Source organism: Diabrotica undecimpunctata, chromosome 9, assembly GCF_040954645.1.
Source record: "Diabrotica undecimpunctata isolate CICGRU chromosome 9, icDiaUnde3, whole genome shotgun sequence".
NCBI classification, from domain to species: domain Eukaryota; kingdom Metazoa; phylum Arthropoda; class Insecta; order Coleoptera; family Chrysomelidae; genus Diabrotica; species Diabrotica undecimpunctata.
In genome coordinates, this window is record NC_092811.1 from 36,513,491 (window position 1) to 36,528,217 (window position 14,727).

General features: G+C 34.7%; 1 protein-coding gene across 1 annotated transcript in view; it reads left to right on the forward strand.

Annotated features, from left to right (window-relative positions):
* Window positions 1-14,570, forward strand: part of LOC140449844 (U-scoloptoxin(01)-Er1a-like) — a 48,526-nt gene extending 33,956 nt beyond the window's left edge. The window contains exon 3 of the mRNA XM_072543206.1: window positions 1,361-14,570. Within this exon, the coding sequence (XP_072399307.1) occupies window positions 1,361-1,552 (192 nt within the window). The 3' untranslated portion in view covers window positions 1,553-14,570. The remainder of the gene's footprint in view (window positions 1-1,360) is intronic.
* The last annotated feature ends 157 nt before the right edge of the window (window positions 14,571-14,727 follow it).

Consider the following 14,727-nt stretch of genomic DNA (forward strand, 5'->3'; position numbering starts at 1 on the left):
TTGTAAATATTTTTTAACGAATAATTTGCATTTAAGGAATCGGTGCACAGGGCTCCTCTTTGATCATTGTGAAAAGGGAACTGGTGAGTTTTTGAAATACTGAAGAGTTATGCTAAAAACACGCTACATTCGTTGGATATTCTGTATTCTCCTAATACTGTATCAACTGTAGCGACAGAACAGCCAACTCCATCTGCGTTTCGGGATGCATCCGACATTTTAAACAGAGTTTAACGATTGTAATAAGTTATTGGATGCAGACAAATAAAATATACAACTATAGTCTAATTTTGTTCTGAAGCTATTTTCTTGTGGCATTTTAAAGTAATTACTATTTAAATGGGAATAAGCCACAATTAAAGGTTAAAGTACGTTTATTGACGTTTCAATTTCCACTTCGGAAATCTAATAATCATAATAATAATTATAGTCTAATTTGGATCGGATTATAGCTCGATATATTTTGAGTAGTACACTTTCATCGGCACTCCATTGATGGTGGGACAAGCGTTTAACAAATTCATTCTGCTTAAACCGTTGCCTTTTATTTCATCGATATAACGACGGCAAGTGAGTTTTTTATCGACAGTTAGTCCTAAAAGCTTGTAATGATCAATTTACTACGTTTAGTATTATTTTGGGTATTTCTGCGCTGTTGTATCTCTGAAGAGAACCTGAAGCCAGTTTTCTCGGACCATGTAGTAAGGGACTCGACAAAATTTTGTGGTAAAAATGAGGTTGGAACTGTGGATTTTTCTTGGCAGTATTCAATAAGGTCGTCTTTCCCATCTGAGCGCGCTCATGTTTATTATTACCAGAAAGTGGTTCATGTCAGCGTTTGCCCCTCTGTAAGATCTCATGTCCATCGTTTGTGTACTAATTCTTTGGTTGCTAGAACGTGGTTAATTTGATTTTCACTGCCAGTTGGGTGTTTCCAGGCTGCTTATGTTTTCTTAGATGCTCAAATTTTGTCGACAGAAAAGTCATATTTAGTGTTGTTGCGAGTTAACAGATTCTGTGGCCACTGTCATTTGTTTTTTCGTGTAGAGTTCTCTTTCCGTTTCCAACTAGGTCTTTTTAAAGTATCCTTCTTTCAGGATTTTTTCTAGTCACGAGTTTTAGAATTTAATTGAAAAAAAAGGTATGGCACGAAGGTCTTACGACCAAGTACCAGAGATTATCGAATCTCGACTAATCTAGGAAGTAGAAGAACAGATGGCATTTAACAAGAATAGTTTAAGACTTATAGTTTATAGAAAAATTCGTTAAATCAAATTAAATAATATATAAATACTATAAAATTTAATATCATAAAGTATCTGGATCCTTTAGAATTTAAAAATATGTTTATTTCTCCTAGGTTTGGCATTGGTGTCTCCCTAACGGCCAAAAATTCAGCTTCTTATGCCCAAACGGTACCGTGTTCAACCAATATGCCAGAGTTTGTGATTGGTGGTTTAACGTCGACTGTCAGGCTACACCAAGTTTGTATGGAATCAACGAAGATTTGTACAGGGTGACCCCTTATGTGGAAAAACATCAGGAACAATAGTTTTTAAAATTATTTAAAGGATAAGTGATTTTAATGCTTTTTGATGTGTTTTACTAAAAAGGTAAGGCTAAAGTATACTGTTTAAAGTATACATAGAAACAATATTGCTACAGGCACTATACAATTAGTCAAAGCTTCATGCAGCTACCAAGCAACTTAATAGTATGTAAATATGATCTTCGATAAACAATGGGACTAATTTGGTATTTATACCGTCTTCGTTTCACTGTAATATTTATTCAGATGTTATTTTGTATGTTTTTAAGATATAAACAAACTAAAGTTAAAGAGCACGATCTGAGTTATCACCGTTATGCCCATAACAAAAGTCGTAATACGGTCACTAAAAGTTAACTACAGGAATAATACATTTATAGTAGGTAATTAGCAAATTATACACGTATCCATTGTCAGACGAAATAAAGATTACGTAAATTTCCAAAATTTTCATATATTAGCCAGACAATGGGTGGAATTCAGATAAACATTGAACAAAAACTGAAATAGCTAAGTAAAATTCATAATAGTATGTCAAACTATATGAGGTTTAAAAATTAAACTCTTTTGAAATTTAGCGGTTAAGGCTAATAATTTAATGTATTTTATGGTCCTTATAATTAAGAAGGCTGCCTATTTTAGTAATTTATTCAGAAGTCACATGCTGTTGTCACATGTTGCTACAAATATTTTTTTGTTTCTTTATTTATGTACTGCAATTAACATCTACTTAATAAATACATAGAATATTAAACACACAATAATAAGTAACTATGATATAAGAATAACAACGCATGGGATATATATTTCCGTCCGTCGATTTTTGTTTTCATTACGCATACCCGGTTAATTTCTAATAACATAAACTCGATTAAAATACGCTGAACTTTGTAAGGCGGTGCATTTGTATCGGTTTTTAATAATGTTTTAAATTTGTTGTGGTTAAAATAAAAATAAAAGATCATTTATGGGTGTAAGATCTGGAGATCGCGCAGGCCACTTAATATCACTTGTTCCATTGATAACTCGATTCGGGAAAGTATTGTGAACTGAAGAGCCGTCTTGAAGAAACTTTGTGTCTACTTACTAACGAAACAGAACACTCATCAGTAAATAAAATGTTTTTAATAAAATTCGGTTTATCATTAGCCTTCGTTACTAGATTTTCACAAAATTCCATTCTTCGAAAGCAGTTGTCTGAATAAAGCTGCTGCGGTTTCAAATATTTAAAATTCTTGTAACCGTGCTTTTTCATACTTTCATTACAGTAACATTGCTAACAGCTAATTCTCTAGCTACGCTTCTACTTTAACGTGTTGAATCTACCTCGATTGTTGCAAAAAATTTGTATATCCCGGTATTCTCTTTCCACAATTTTTTCTGGTGACACTTCTTGAGCTTGACATTTCCTGCAATTTTTGAGGCAATAATAACTCTCAAAATTTTTAATAATATTATGAATTGACTGTACGCAAGGAATTACTCTTAGTGTAGAAAACAAATCTACACACTGTTGTCCAGAATTACTACCATCTTCTTCTTCAGGTGCCATCTCCATTACGGAGGTTGGCAATCATCATAGCTATTTTAATTTTTGAGGCAGTAACTCTAAATAGTTGTTTTGAGCTGCAACCAAACCATTCTCTCAGGTTCTTAAGCCATGAAATTGGTCTTCTTCCGATGCTTCTTCTGCCATATATGTTTCCTTGCATTATGAGTCGCAGGATGCCATACTTCTCGCCCCGTATCACGTTTTTGAGATACCGTAGCTTTCTTTCTTTAATTGTAAGTTCAACTTCCTTCTCTTTACCTATTCTTCTCAGTACTCCATTGTTCGTAACTCTATCTACCCAGGAAACCCTCATAATTCTTCTATAGGTCCACATTTCAAAGACGTTAAGTCGTCTCATTGTGTCTAGGTTTAACGTCCATGATTCCACTCCATATTACTACTCACTCAACGATCCACTCAATGTTTCACTGTAAATATCTTAAGTCTTCTACCTATAGTGTTTTAAGCATTCTTTCTACTCGTTAGTTGAATATTATTCCTATTAGATAGTTTTTCGCTTAATCTGTAATGAGGTATCAATATTTGCTAGCACTAACTGCTACCACTTTAGGTACATATGGTATATTTAGATCAATATGTATAGTTTGACGTAAGATATACTTGGAGGCACCATTTATCATTATGAGAATTTCTGATTGTAACGTGGAAAAATCTGGGTTCTAGGTGATTTACTGTATTCCCATATTGTCTTTTTTTTTATTTTTTATAGATAACTGCGATTTTTTTATTTATTAGCCAGCTCGCACTTTTGATTTTAAGCTCCTCAAGTTGACATCACTTATTTTTCTATTCATGGAGGCAATGCTTGTCTCTGATACTTAGTGATGACACTCTAGTACCAAACCCTGACCTTTGCTTACACTTTACCAAAAAGTTTTGTACTAGCAATTTTCTTACAGGTAGTTTAAAGATTCTGTACCGGCAATGCAAGTTATAACTATAAAAGATACAGGTTGAAATTTTTTTTTATCTGGTACGTCGATAACCAGCCCCCAGTCCCGAAAATTTAGTCCATTAATCTTTTCGATGTTCAGTATATTATCCGTGTAACGTTTATTCCATCTGCATGGATTTCTCTTCGGTGTCGTAAGTGAAAGTGATTGTCACAATTGTCACAAAATAATTTGTGATGTTTAAGGAATCTTTAAAATTTTGTCTTTGTAGTTTTTAACCTTAATCCCCATTAGACCAATTTTGCAAATTTAAATTGCTCTTTTTTTCTTTTCTGGTAGAGGAGCCACTTAGTACCCTGTATCATATAAGTTCTCAGACTGCCGAATAGACCATCGCTACGCTAATATAATTAAATATATCTACCAAAATGCCACAGCTAGCGTAAGACTATCTGAACAAGAAAAAATAAATTCTGTATACAGCGAGGAGTACAGTAAGAAGACACAGTCTCTCGAAAGCTATTTAGGACGCTTTTAGAACATACTTGTAAGAAGGCACGTCTGAATGGATCAACATAAATGGAGAGAAGCTTAGTCATTGGAGATTTGCAGATGACATCGTCTTTACAGCCGATCGTATGGATGATGCAATAATATTGTTTAAAAAATTATATCACGCTTCCTTAAGAAGTAAGGTCTTACAGAAGAAGTCACGTCTTGCGTAACAAGACGCAAATAATGACTAATCTGGTGATAAATCGAAAAATTGCTGTTGATGGAAGGGATATTGTGTAGATTACATCGTATAAGTACTTAGGACATAAAATTCGATGGGGCAGAGATAACCAGACATGTGAGCTCCCACGTCTTATAGTTTTAGCCTTGGCAGCGTTTGGTAAATTAAACTATGTATTTAAATCGGATCTACCCATATGCCTCAAAAGGCAAATCTTTGACCAATGTGTGTTACCTGGTTTTTGGCTTTCTTTGGACATTTTTTTGTGTAATTAGTTTTGTTGGAGACAAGGTTCTTATAAAACGAGTCACTCAATTAGTAATCAGCACAAAGTAGGAAAAAGTAAAAATGAGTGAAGAATGAAAAAATAAGAAGAAGACCAATCTGATCACAATCTCCTAATCGTAAATGTAAGGCTTCGACTGGCTAAAAATCCAGCTAACAATAAATACATAAAAACGAGAAAAATAATGAGAAATGAATAGCTTAGAACCACATACGTAATGACATCAATGGAAACTTTAGAAATATAGAACAAGGAAATTGCATAGAGGAATCCCTTGAGAAAATAATGATGGCTATAGTCAAGACTGACGAAGCAATCGCCAATAAAATAAAAAGAAATCACAAAAACGAGTGGATGACGGAAGAAATACTTGATCTAATGGAGCAACGCATCTAGTACAAAATACTTCAGAACCAACATAAATACAAAAAAAAACCAATGTAAGATAAGATAAAAAACCGCAAAATAAAGCTGGATGAAAGAACGTTATGAAGCCTTGGAATCACTACAAGAAAAGGTAGACAGCTTTGAGCTACATAAGAAAGCTAAAGCAATTTCCAGTTTATACAGAAAACATCGTAATACTAGCCTTAAAAAAATAATCTAGGAGACTAGCCATACATAACCAGAAAGAACTAGCTAAAATCTGGCCAGATTACGTTTCATCCCTCTTTAAGGATAATAAATCGAATCTCCCAACTATACTACCTTACCCACGAAAAATTTATCCGGAAATCTTATTATTCGTGCCAAGTTGGATTACGCTATAAAAGTAGCAAATTTGCTCAAGGCTCCTGGACCACATGGCATTATTACGAAAGCCATAAAAGTATTGGAAGATGACAACATCGTAATAATTTTAAATGACATATAACACCGGCCATATTAAATCGAATTTGCCTTATTAAACATTTCTAAGCTGACCCCTGACTGGTCAGCTTATAGAGCTGCATGTGCTTAAAGTATTCATATGCTCGACACAAGAATATTCAGAAAGCTGGAGGGACTAAGGGGCGAGGCACAATTTGGGTTTAAGAGCGGAATGAGTACACGTGAAGCAGCTTTCTGCTTGTATACGCTTATACAAAACTACACGGACTAACGAAAGTCCAATTTATCACATTCCTTGATTATGGAAACATTTTTGAGACTATAAAACACGACGCAATGATATAAATGTTACACAACGTCAACATTAACGAAAATATATAACATTTATCCATCTCTATTTTAGGATGGAGGAATTTAAAATTTTAAGAGGGGTACGAAAGGGCTGTATTTTGTCTCCTGCGCTGTTCAACCTCTATGTGGAGAATGTTTCTGCAGAGGCACTAAAAGGCTTTGAGTGTGGTAGAAAGTTCAAGAAGTACCCGATATACAACATTTCTTACGCCGATGACACCAGACTAATCACAAATAACCAACATGATATGCAGTTGCTGCTAAATAAAATAAATAATGTAGGAAAAACATATGGCTTACAAATAAATGCAGGAAAAACTAAATACATTGCAATAAGAAAAAACACAATTTTAAAAGCACAGCTGCCAATAGATAATGCTTCAAGCGAGCAAGTGAGACTATTCAAATACTTAGGAATAATGGTCAATAAACATGAACATAAAATAAAATGCCGTACCGAACAAACAAGATAAGATTTGATTAAATTGTAACCGTCATCTTTATTTTCATCTCTGCTACAGATTGGTTAAATACTATGTGTGGTCCATATTGTTGTACGGTTTAGAGACATAGACGTTGAAAAATATCCTACATTAATAAGTTTAAAAGGTTTTTGAAATGTGGACCCTGCGAAGAATGTTGCGCATACCATGGACGGATAGGGTGAGAAAGAAGGAAGTCTTAACGAGGACACTTATTTAAGGAGAATTAATTGATCAACTTCATCATGTACCTGAAAAATGTAATACCTGGGCCACATCCTGAGAGGGAAAAGATATGCAATCTCTCAACTAATTATCCAAGGAAAGATTAAGGGCACGGTGTGGCTACGGATTATAAAGAACTGAACAGGCATATATAACACAAGCGAGCTCTGTCATGCCAAGAAGGATAGACAATAAGACAATACACTATAGGCGTACAGCACTATAAGAAGCAGAAAAAAGTACTAGATAATGCTTAGTAACACACACCGATAAAGCACAATAGTTTTTGTCTTGGATACTTAGCATACCTCGACAGTTAGCATAAAATGAAGCTCTATTAAAAAATTGTTATACTTTGAACATTCAAAAAAATGTGATCCAGTTCACAAAATGTGATCTTCATTCGGCTTGTTCGGCAATGTTGAGACTCACAAGCATATCCAAATTTTCTCTATCTTTTCCTCCAATGGCGCTACAGCCAAATCGAGCCTTGGTCTTCTCCAAACTATGTGTCTAACTTGTCGATCCCGCGCCGATCTTCTCCAGGTTCTAACGTCTAGCAAATTTTGCGCGTCCACTGCCACTTCATCCTCCCACCTTTTACATGGCCTTTCTTTTGGTCTTGCACCCTGCATTTCACTATCTAGGGCTCTTTTTGGCAACCTTCTGGTCTCCATTCTCACTAAATGACCAGCCCATCGAAGTTTCGGAAGTTTAACGAATTCTGAGATCGGTGCTTCGTTGAACAGTTGGCAGAGTTTATGGTTGTACCTGGATCTCCATATTCCGTTTTCGTTACAGCATACGTTATACTATTTCGTTATATTCGTTATGTATCTAAACTTTAGTCGACTAATAATTACTCACACCGTATTTACACAGAAAATTAAAATCAGCGCGCGAATATGACTTTGGGACACTTGTTTGAAGCATTGTATATTTTAACTGATTAGTAAATGAAAACTCTCTCCAGTCATCAGTCCATGTATGACATTGCTAAGGTTTTAACCTAGTGTAGAAATAATTAACATAAAGGTCATGGTAAAGGTATACCTTTACCCATAAAAATCGAATTTCGCCCAAGGAGACCACTTGCCACCATCGCTGTACAATTTTGTCTTGAAACACACAATGAGTAAAATATCGTCAGAGCTGACAGATGCCAATTGCCAATCAAAATTTAAAACTGATGTTGGCCTTTGGTGATAATATAGCTTACAACGCTTGCGATCGTTCCAGTCATCTACTTGTAGACCCCTATCTTCCATTGCATCTTTTACTTCTTGTCTCCACGATCTTCTTGGTCTTCCCTTTTTCCTGGGGTTGGTGGGGATCCACTGTAACATTCTCTTTGGCCATCGTTGATCATTCATCCTTTCTACATGGCCATACCATTTGAGCCTTTTGCATTCTATAGTTTCCAGGACGTCAATGTCTATGCCCATACGCTCTCAACCATATGTAGCAATGCTTTCTATGATACTTTTGTATATCCTAATTTTTGTGTTTCGGGTGATGTGGTTATTCCAAAGTATACTATTCAGTTGACGTATTGCTGAATTTCCTTGACCAATTCTAGTAGCTATTTCTTTTGTATTCCGACCATTGTTTGTAATGTTTACACCGAGATATTTATAGCTATCAGTATTTTGAATTTGTTTGCTTCCTAGTTCTAAGTGCTTTCCTTCACCTCCCACTACTACGTACTATGTTTTTGATTTATTAATTGATAAGCCCCACTTAGTATATTCTTCATCTATTTTTCGTAACATGTAGTGGATATCATTTTGATCTTCTGCAAGTATTACTTGGTCATCAGCAAAATGCAAGCTGTAATGTGTATGGGCTCCAATTTTAACACCCATAGGTTCACATTTTCTTTTCCAAATATCCAAAAACCCCTCCAAATAAATCTTAAAGAGTGTAGGTGCAATGCAGCAGCCTTGGCGAAGTCCTTTGGCCACTTTTATCTTTTTTGTCACTGTTTGTCCAATCTTTATTACACTCGTCATATCATCGTACAACTCCCTTACAGCATTAATGTAAATCGGTGGAATATTCTTGTCTTCTAGCACCTGCCATAGCTTGGCTAATGGGACACTGTCATACGCTTTTTGAAGATCAATAAATACCATGTGTGTCTCCATATTATGTTCCAAACGCTTTTCTATTGTTTGTTTTAGGCAGAACACATTGTCTATACAAGAACGACCAGTACGAAAGCCACTCTGATCTTCAGCGTCTTCCCAGCAATCTTCAATTCGGCTTTTAATTATCTTCTCGTAGACTCTACAGATTGAGTTAGTTACACTAAGCCCTCGGTAGTTCTTACAATCTTTTCTGTCGCCTTTATTTTTGTATAGATTGCTGATATATGCAGTTTTCCATTCTGGGGGTAGCTTTTCTCCTCTCAGGAATAAATTAAAAGTATAAGCCAATAGCTGAAATAGTTTGTCAGGGCCATATTTAATCAGATAATATAGATACAATGGTTAATTCTACAAAAGATTTGCGAAAGATGTTTTCACGACTCGAGGAGGAAGCAGGTATTCTGGGTCTCCAAGTAAATGAAAAAAATACGAAATACATGGTAGTAGCCAAAACTCGAAGGCCTAGAATTAGGCAGAACATCACAGACACAGCTATTAATGATTACGACTTCGAAGTAGTAACGGAGTTTAAATATCTGGGGTAGTAATCATAAATTACTACCAAGAAGAAAAAAGAGATCACAGCAAGAATATCTGCTGGGAAAAGAGCAATATACTCTCTTTCGACATTATTAAGATTTATGCTGTTTAAAAGACAATTTTAACTAACACTGTACAAGTCAATTATTTTTAAAGTTTCTGCAAGCTGCTGCTATTTTAAAGAAAGGTTATTAGAATGATGTTTGGCCTTCAAGCAGACGAAATAACAAGACTGTATGGTGGCGAAATCATAATGAGACATAAAACATAATACAGGTACGTCGTGTGGTAAGATCAGAGGACAACAGAGTATTAAAAACCAGGTGGTAGACCAGGAACAGATGGAAGGACCATGTCAAAGCACATTAGTCTAAGATCGGGGTACAACGATGGGAAATTGAAGCACAAGATCGTAGAAAATGAAGGGTGATGGCGGATAAGACTCATCCGGAGTGTGAGGCCAGACAAAAAGAGAGAAGTAATTTAAAATACATTTATCTATATTATTAAGTAAAAAATGACTAACAGTAGTATTACAGTAGTAATAAAATATACATCCATAATCCAAAAAATTATTGGCCGTGGAGATAAGCTCAAAAAAAAAACAAAAGTGCTGTCTCAATATCTGTAGTATATATGTATACTGGGTAAAAAGTAAGATGCTCAGAACATATCCTCGAGGAAGATCTTGTTTGTGTGTCGTAAATTATCCTTTTACGGCAAAGAGATAAAAAGTTGAATATCTAGTGCGCTCCCTCAATGTCCACGAAAAAGGGATCTAAACAGTTATTGCTGAAAAAATTGAATTGTATAACATTTACAATAGTAGGTAGATATTTAAGAACGTGAAAAATAAACAAAAGCTAAGATAATTGTTAAGGAATAAAAAATTAACCTTAACCAAGTGTTATTTTTACATTAATTTAATAATTTTTACTTAAAATAACAGACAATATTTTGTTTTACACAAAAAATTAAAATTTAAATAAAAAAGTTAACATTTATGTTAAAATTTTGCACAAGTAAATAATATACCTTCACAAATTGCTTTAAAATGATGGGAAACATTTCCCAGAAATCTTAAAACAGTTTTCTTTTATTAGGAACACAAGTATAAAGAATTCGCTGATATTATGAAAGTAGATAAGCTTTTTGTCAGTTATGTTGGAACTTTTTGACGAGATATTAATAACGGTTATATAATCTATGACGCAGTGTGAACGATTAACACAAAACAATGTGAAGGTGCGAAACAACTTCACTTTTTTATTATCTTTTTCTATAATTTTTGTATTAGAAAATTTATATAATTGTTTTTTATTGACATACTTATTCAGACTCTTAAGTTAAGTTTATTTTATTCTTGATACTAACTAGTATTGGATCCTAAATAAACATAAAAACTTAAGAAGCTCCTATATAAATGAATTTTAAACTTTTTAGTAACGCTTCTAATGAGACTGATAAGCTACGTGTTTAAATTTACTTTTTTTATTAATTACTATTTAAATGGGAATAAGCCACAATTAAAGGTTAAAGTAAGTTTATTGACGTTTCAGTTTCCACTTCGGAAATCGTTCTCAAAATACAAACATTAGTAAATTAAACAAATTTTACTTTTTTTAAATTAACATTATAGTCGTTAGAAATTTGACCACTAAAAATCACTCAAAATCAAACTTTTTTTTTCGTCTTTGTAGAGGGGGGGGTCTAGAATCTTCAAAAGACATCTCAGTCCAGGACGCCGCCTGACTGACCTTAGTGCAGCATTCGTTCTTCGTACTCCCAGCAATAGTTCTCGAGGTACTTTAAAATGCCCTCTCGTCGCCGAGTCTACGCCGAACGCCTACTTACTAAACCAGACCCTCCTCTGTCATCCAGCGATCCGGAAGCAGAATGGCCGCTGTAAGGCCGGCATCACTTCCGAAGCACTACCTTCATTCTTTCATTCTCCATTCATACACATCCACACTCCATTCATCAGCAAGAAGCTCCCTGTCTCGTTCCAGATAGCACGTAGAAGACCCTCATCGCTCCTAGTTCGGCATCATTCCCAGACAGGCATTTCCTTCCCCACAGCCTGACTCACGCCTATCTAACTCATACAGTGTGACCCACTTCTCTAGCTTCAACTTCCAGCATCTATCACTCTTACCCTTGCCGTTGGTTTAGCTGTCTTTCTTCCTCTTCCTTTTTCTTGATCACTGCACGGATATAGCTGTGTATGTTAGTCCAACCTGATTTATTTTCAATCGTTCTCTCAATTATTTCTCTCACTGTAACAAAATTTACACCTGTCTCTCTCTCCATTCTGTTCCTTTCTACTATCCATCTGCTGCAATCTAACATCGTATGTGTCACAGTGTCCGAGAATATACAGTACAGGCATTCATCTGTGTCAGCCTTTCCGAACCTAAAGAGGTAGGCACTAAAACATCCGTGTCCTGTGAGCACCTGCGTCAGGAAATAATCCAGTCGCCTGTGGCCACAGTCCACCCAATCTCTTATGTTCGGGATCAACATTTTCGTCCACTGTGCCACATCCTCCGTGTCTTTCTATTCTTCATGCCATCTTTCAATTGACCTTTCCATTTCCTGTCTTCTCTCGGCCACAGTAAGGTTTGGGCCTCTTCTCTCATAGAGCTCTTTTCTTTCCACCGCCAAAACATGAAACTGAACACCTCCAGTGATGGTCCACAATGCTGCCGCAGACACAAACGTATTGTTCTGAAGCTATTTTCTTGTGGCATCTTAAAGCAATTACTATTTTAATTAAGAATATTCCACAATTGAAGTTTAAAATAAGCTTATCGATGTTTCAATTTTCACTTAGGAAATCATTCTAAAAGATTTCCGAAGTGGAAATTGAAGATCAATAAAATTTATCACTTCCATTGATTAGTCGTAGTGGAATTTCCATTGTTATTGTTTCATTTCCGTAATATTTAGAATCTATAACATAGAATTTCGATTTTGAGTTTTGGCAACAAATATTTTTGGCATTTGAATTATGTTTCTTTCACAATATAAATGTTAGCGCGCTACGGGAAATACCTCTACCAATATGGTATTGGATGCAATTTGTAGCTGAAATTAATATAATAATCGTGAAATAGTACTTGCATGATCGAATAGAAGCAGTTTTAAACGTTTTAAATCGTTTGCAATGTCAACATTTAAGGCATTTTTTAGGGGTATAATGACGACAGACTGATGACTGGAGTAATACATTATAATGGTAAATACTTTGTGGTTGATACCTAATTCGTAAATCTATATTTATAACATAGGAAATAAAAAATTATGACCTTATACTGAAGTATCGCAAAAATACTTTTTCATAAATATTTTAAAATATGAGCATTTACATATTAATATGAGCAATTTTGTTGTTTATAGAATTGAAGCCTTCTCAAAGTCAGTGTAATGTCATTATTTTCATTTCATAATCACTAAGTAATGTATACAAATGATGCAAATAAAGAAAGATTCTAATATTATTACATGAAATTGCGAAAGCTTGAATATGGAAGATGAAGAATCTGAAACGGAAATAATCAATGAACGAATAAATGGCAAAGAAAATTAATTAGATTGTGGTTTAGAGATTTTTATTCAGAAGGAAAGAACATTGTTAGAAAAATAAACCCAAATTTCATCATATCCACATTTACAAGACAAAAATATGCTATACAAAGGAGAGCTCAAAAAATTATAAAAATTCAATTCTATAAGGTAAAAAACAGGTACCTAGTAAAAAATGGAAATCGCAGATATTTTAAAATTATTTTGGCTTTGAAATTAGAGTAGATTATTGATAAAGGACATTCTGTAACAAAAGGAACAAAGTATAACAAAATGGAATAAAAAAGTACGGTCATCTTAAAACTACTAATTGAAAATAAAATAAATTGAAAATACCAATGTTAAGAAGTAAAATATTAAAACAAGAAAAACATCTTAAATAAAGAAAAAACAAACTATATTTATAAGGAAAAACTTGGAAAAACCGTAAAGAAATGTTTGAAAGTAGAAGAGACGCTAAGAAAATAGAGGTGGCAATTCAATAAGACTATTATCTTAATCAGAGAGGCAGAACCAATTATTTTACGAGCAGAATTGGAGAAATCTCTGAACCAACTAGGAAACAAAAAATCCAGGGATCTATGGCATAACTACCTTTATCCCTATCAATAAAAAGGAACACTAACCGTATGCTGCAATTACAGTACCATTGCTCGTATTTCTCATGTAAGCAAAATCCTGCTAGATGTATAATCAATGAACGACTAAAGAACTTCCAGACTCTACTTCCAGAGATAGCCGAATAATAATGCCGATTCTTACCATGAAAAGGAACGCGGGAGCAGATAATGAACATCAGACAGATAACAGAAACAGCGAGAGAACAAAAAATATCAATGCTGCTCTGTTTCATAGATTACACAAAGGCTTTAGATTTAGTAAAATGAAATCCCCTCTGGAGTATAATTAAAATATAGGACTACCTAACCATCTAGTTAATCTAATAAAAAATACGTATGAAAAAAACTCAGAAAAAATTTAAAATACACGGAATATATTTAGATTAGTTAAAAAAAAAAGTAACTAGACAGTGCTCCGTACTATCATTATTAATATACAAGTTATATTCTGAATAAGAAAAGTACAAGACAAATGAGATAAGAGAATCACTAAAGGAGCAGGAAAAATCAGTAACCTGCGATACTTAGATGGCACACTTGTACTAGCAGCGAATGAAGCCGAAATGATTACCTTCACGTACGACTAAGCCGGATAAGCCAAGAATTCGGACATCAGATCAACACCAAAAAAATAAAAATAATGATCGTAGACAGAGCAAATATTAATCTACCGCACATACCATGTTCTGGCCAACAGAGGGGGAAGTGAGTCTCCCTTATGTAACAGTAAAGCCAACAGAGAGGGAAGTGGTCAGGCCAACAGAGAGGGAAGTGTTCTGGCCAACAGAGAGAGAAGTGAGTCTCCCTATGTAACAGTAAAGCCAACAGAGAGGAAAGTGGTCAGGCCAACAGAGAGGGAAGTGTTCTGGCCAACAGAGGGGGAAGTGAGTCTCCCTTATGTAACAG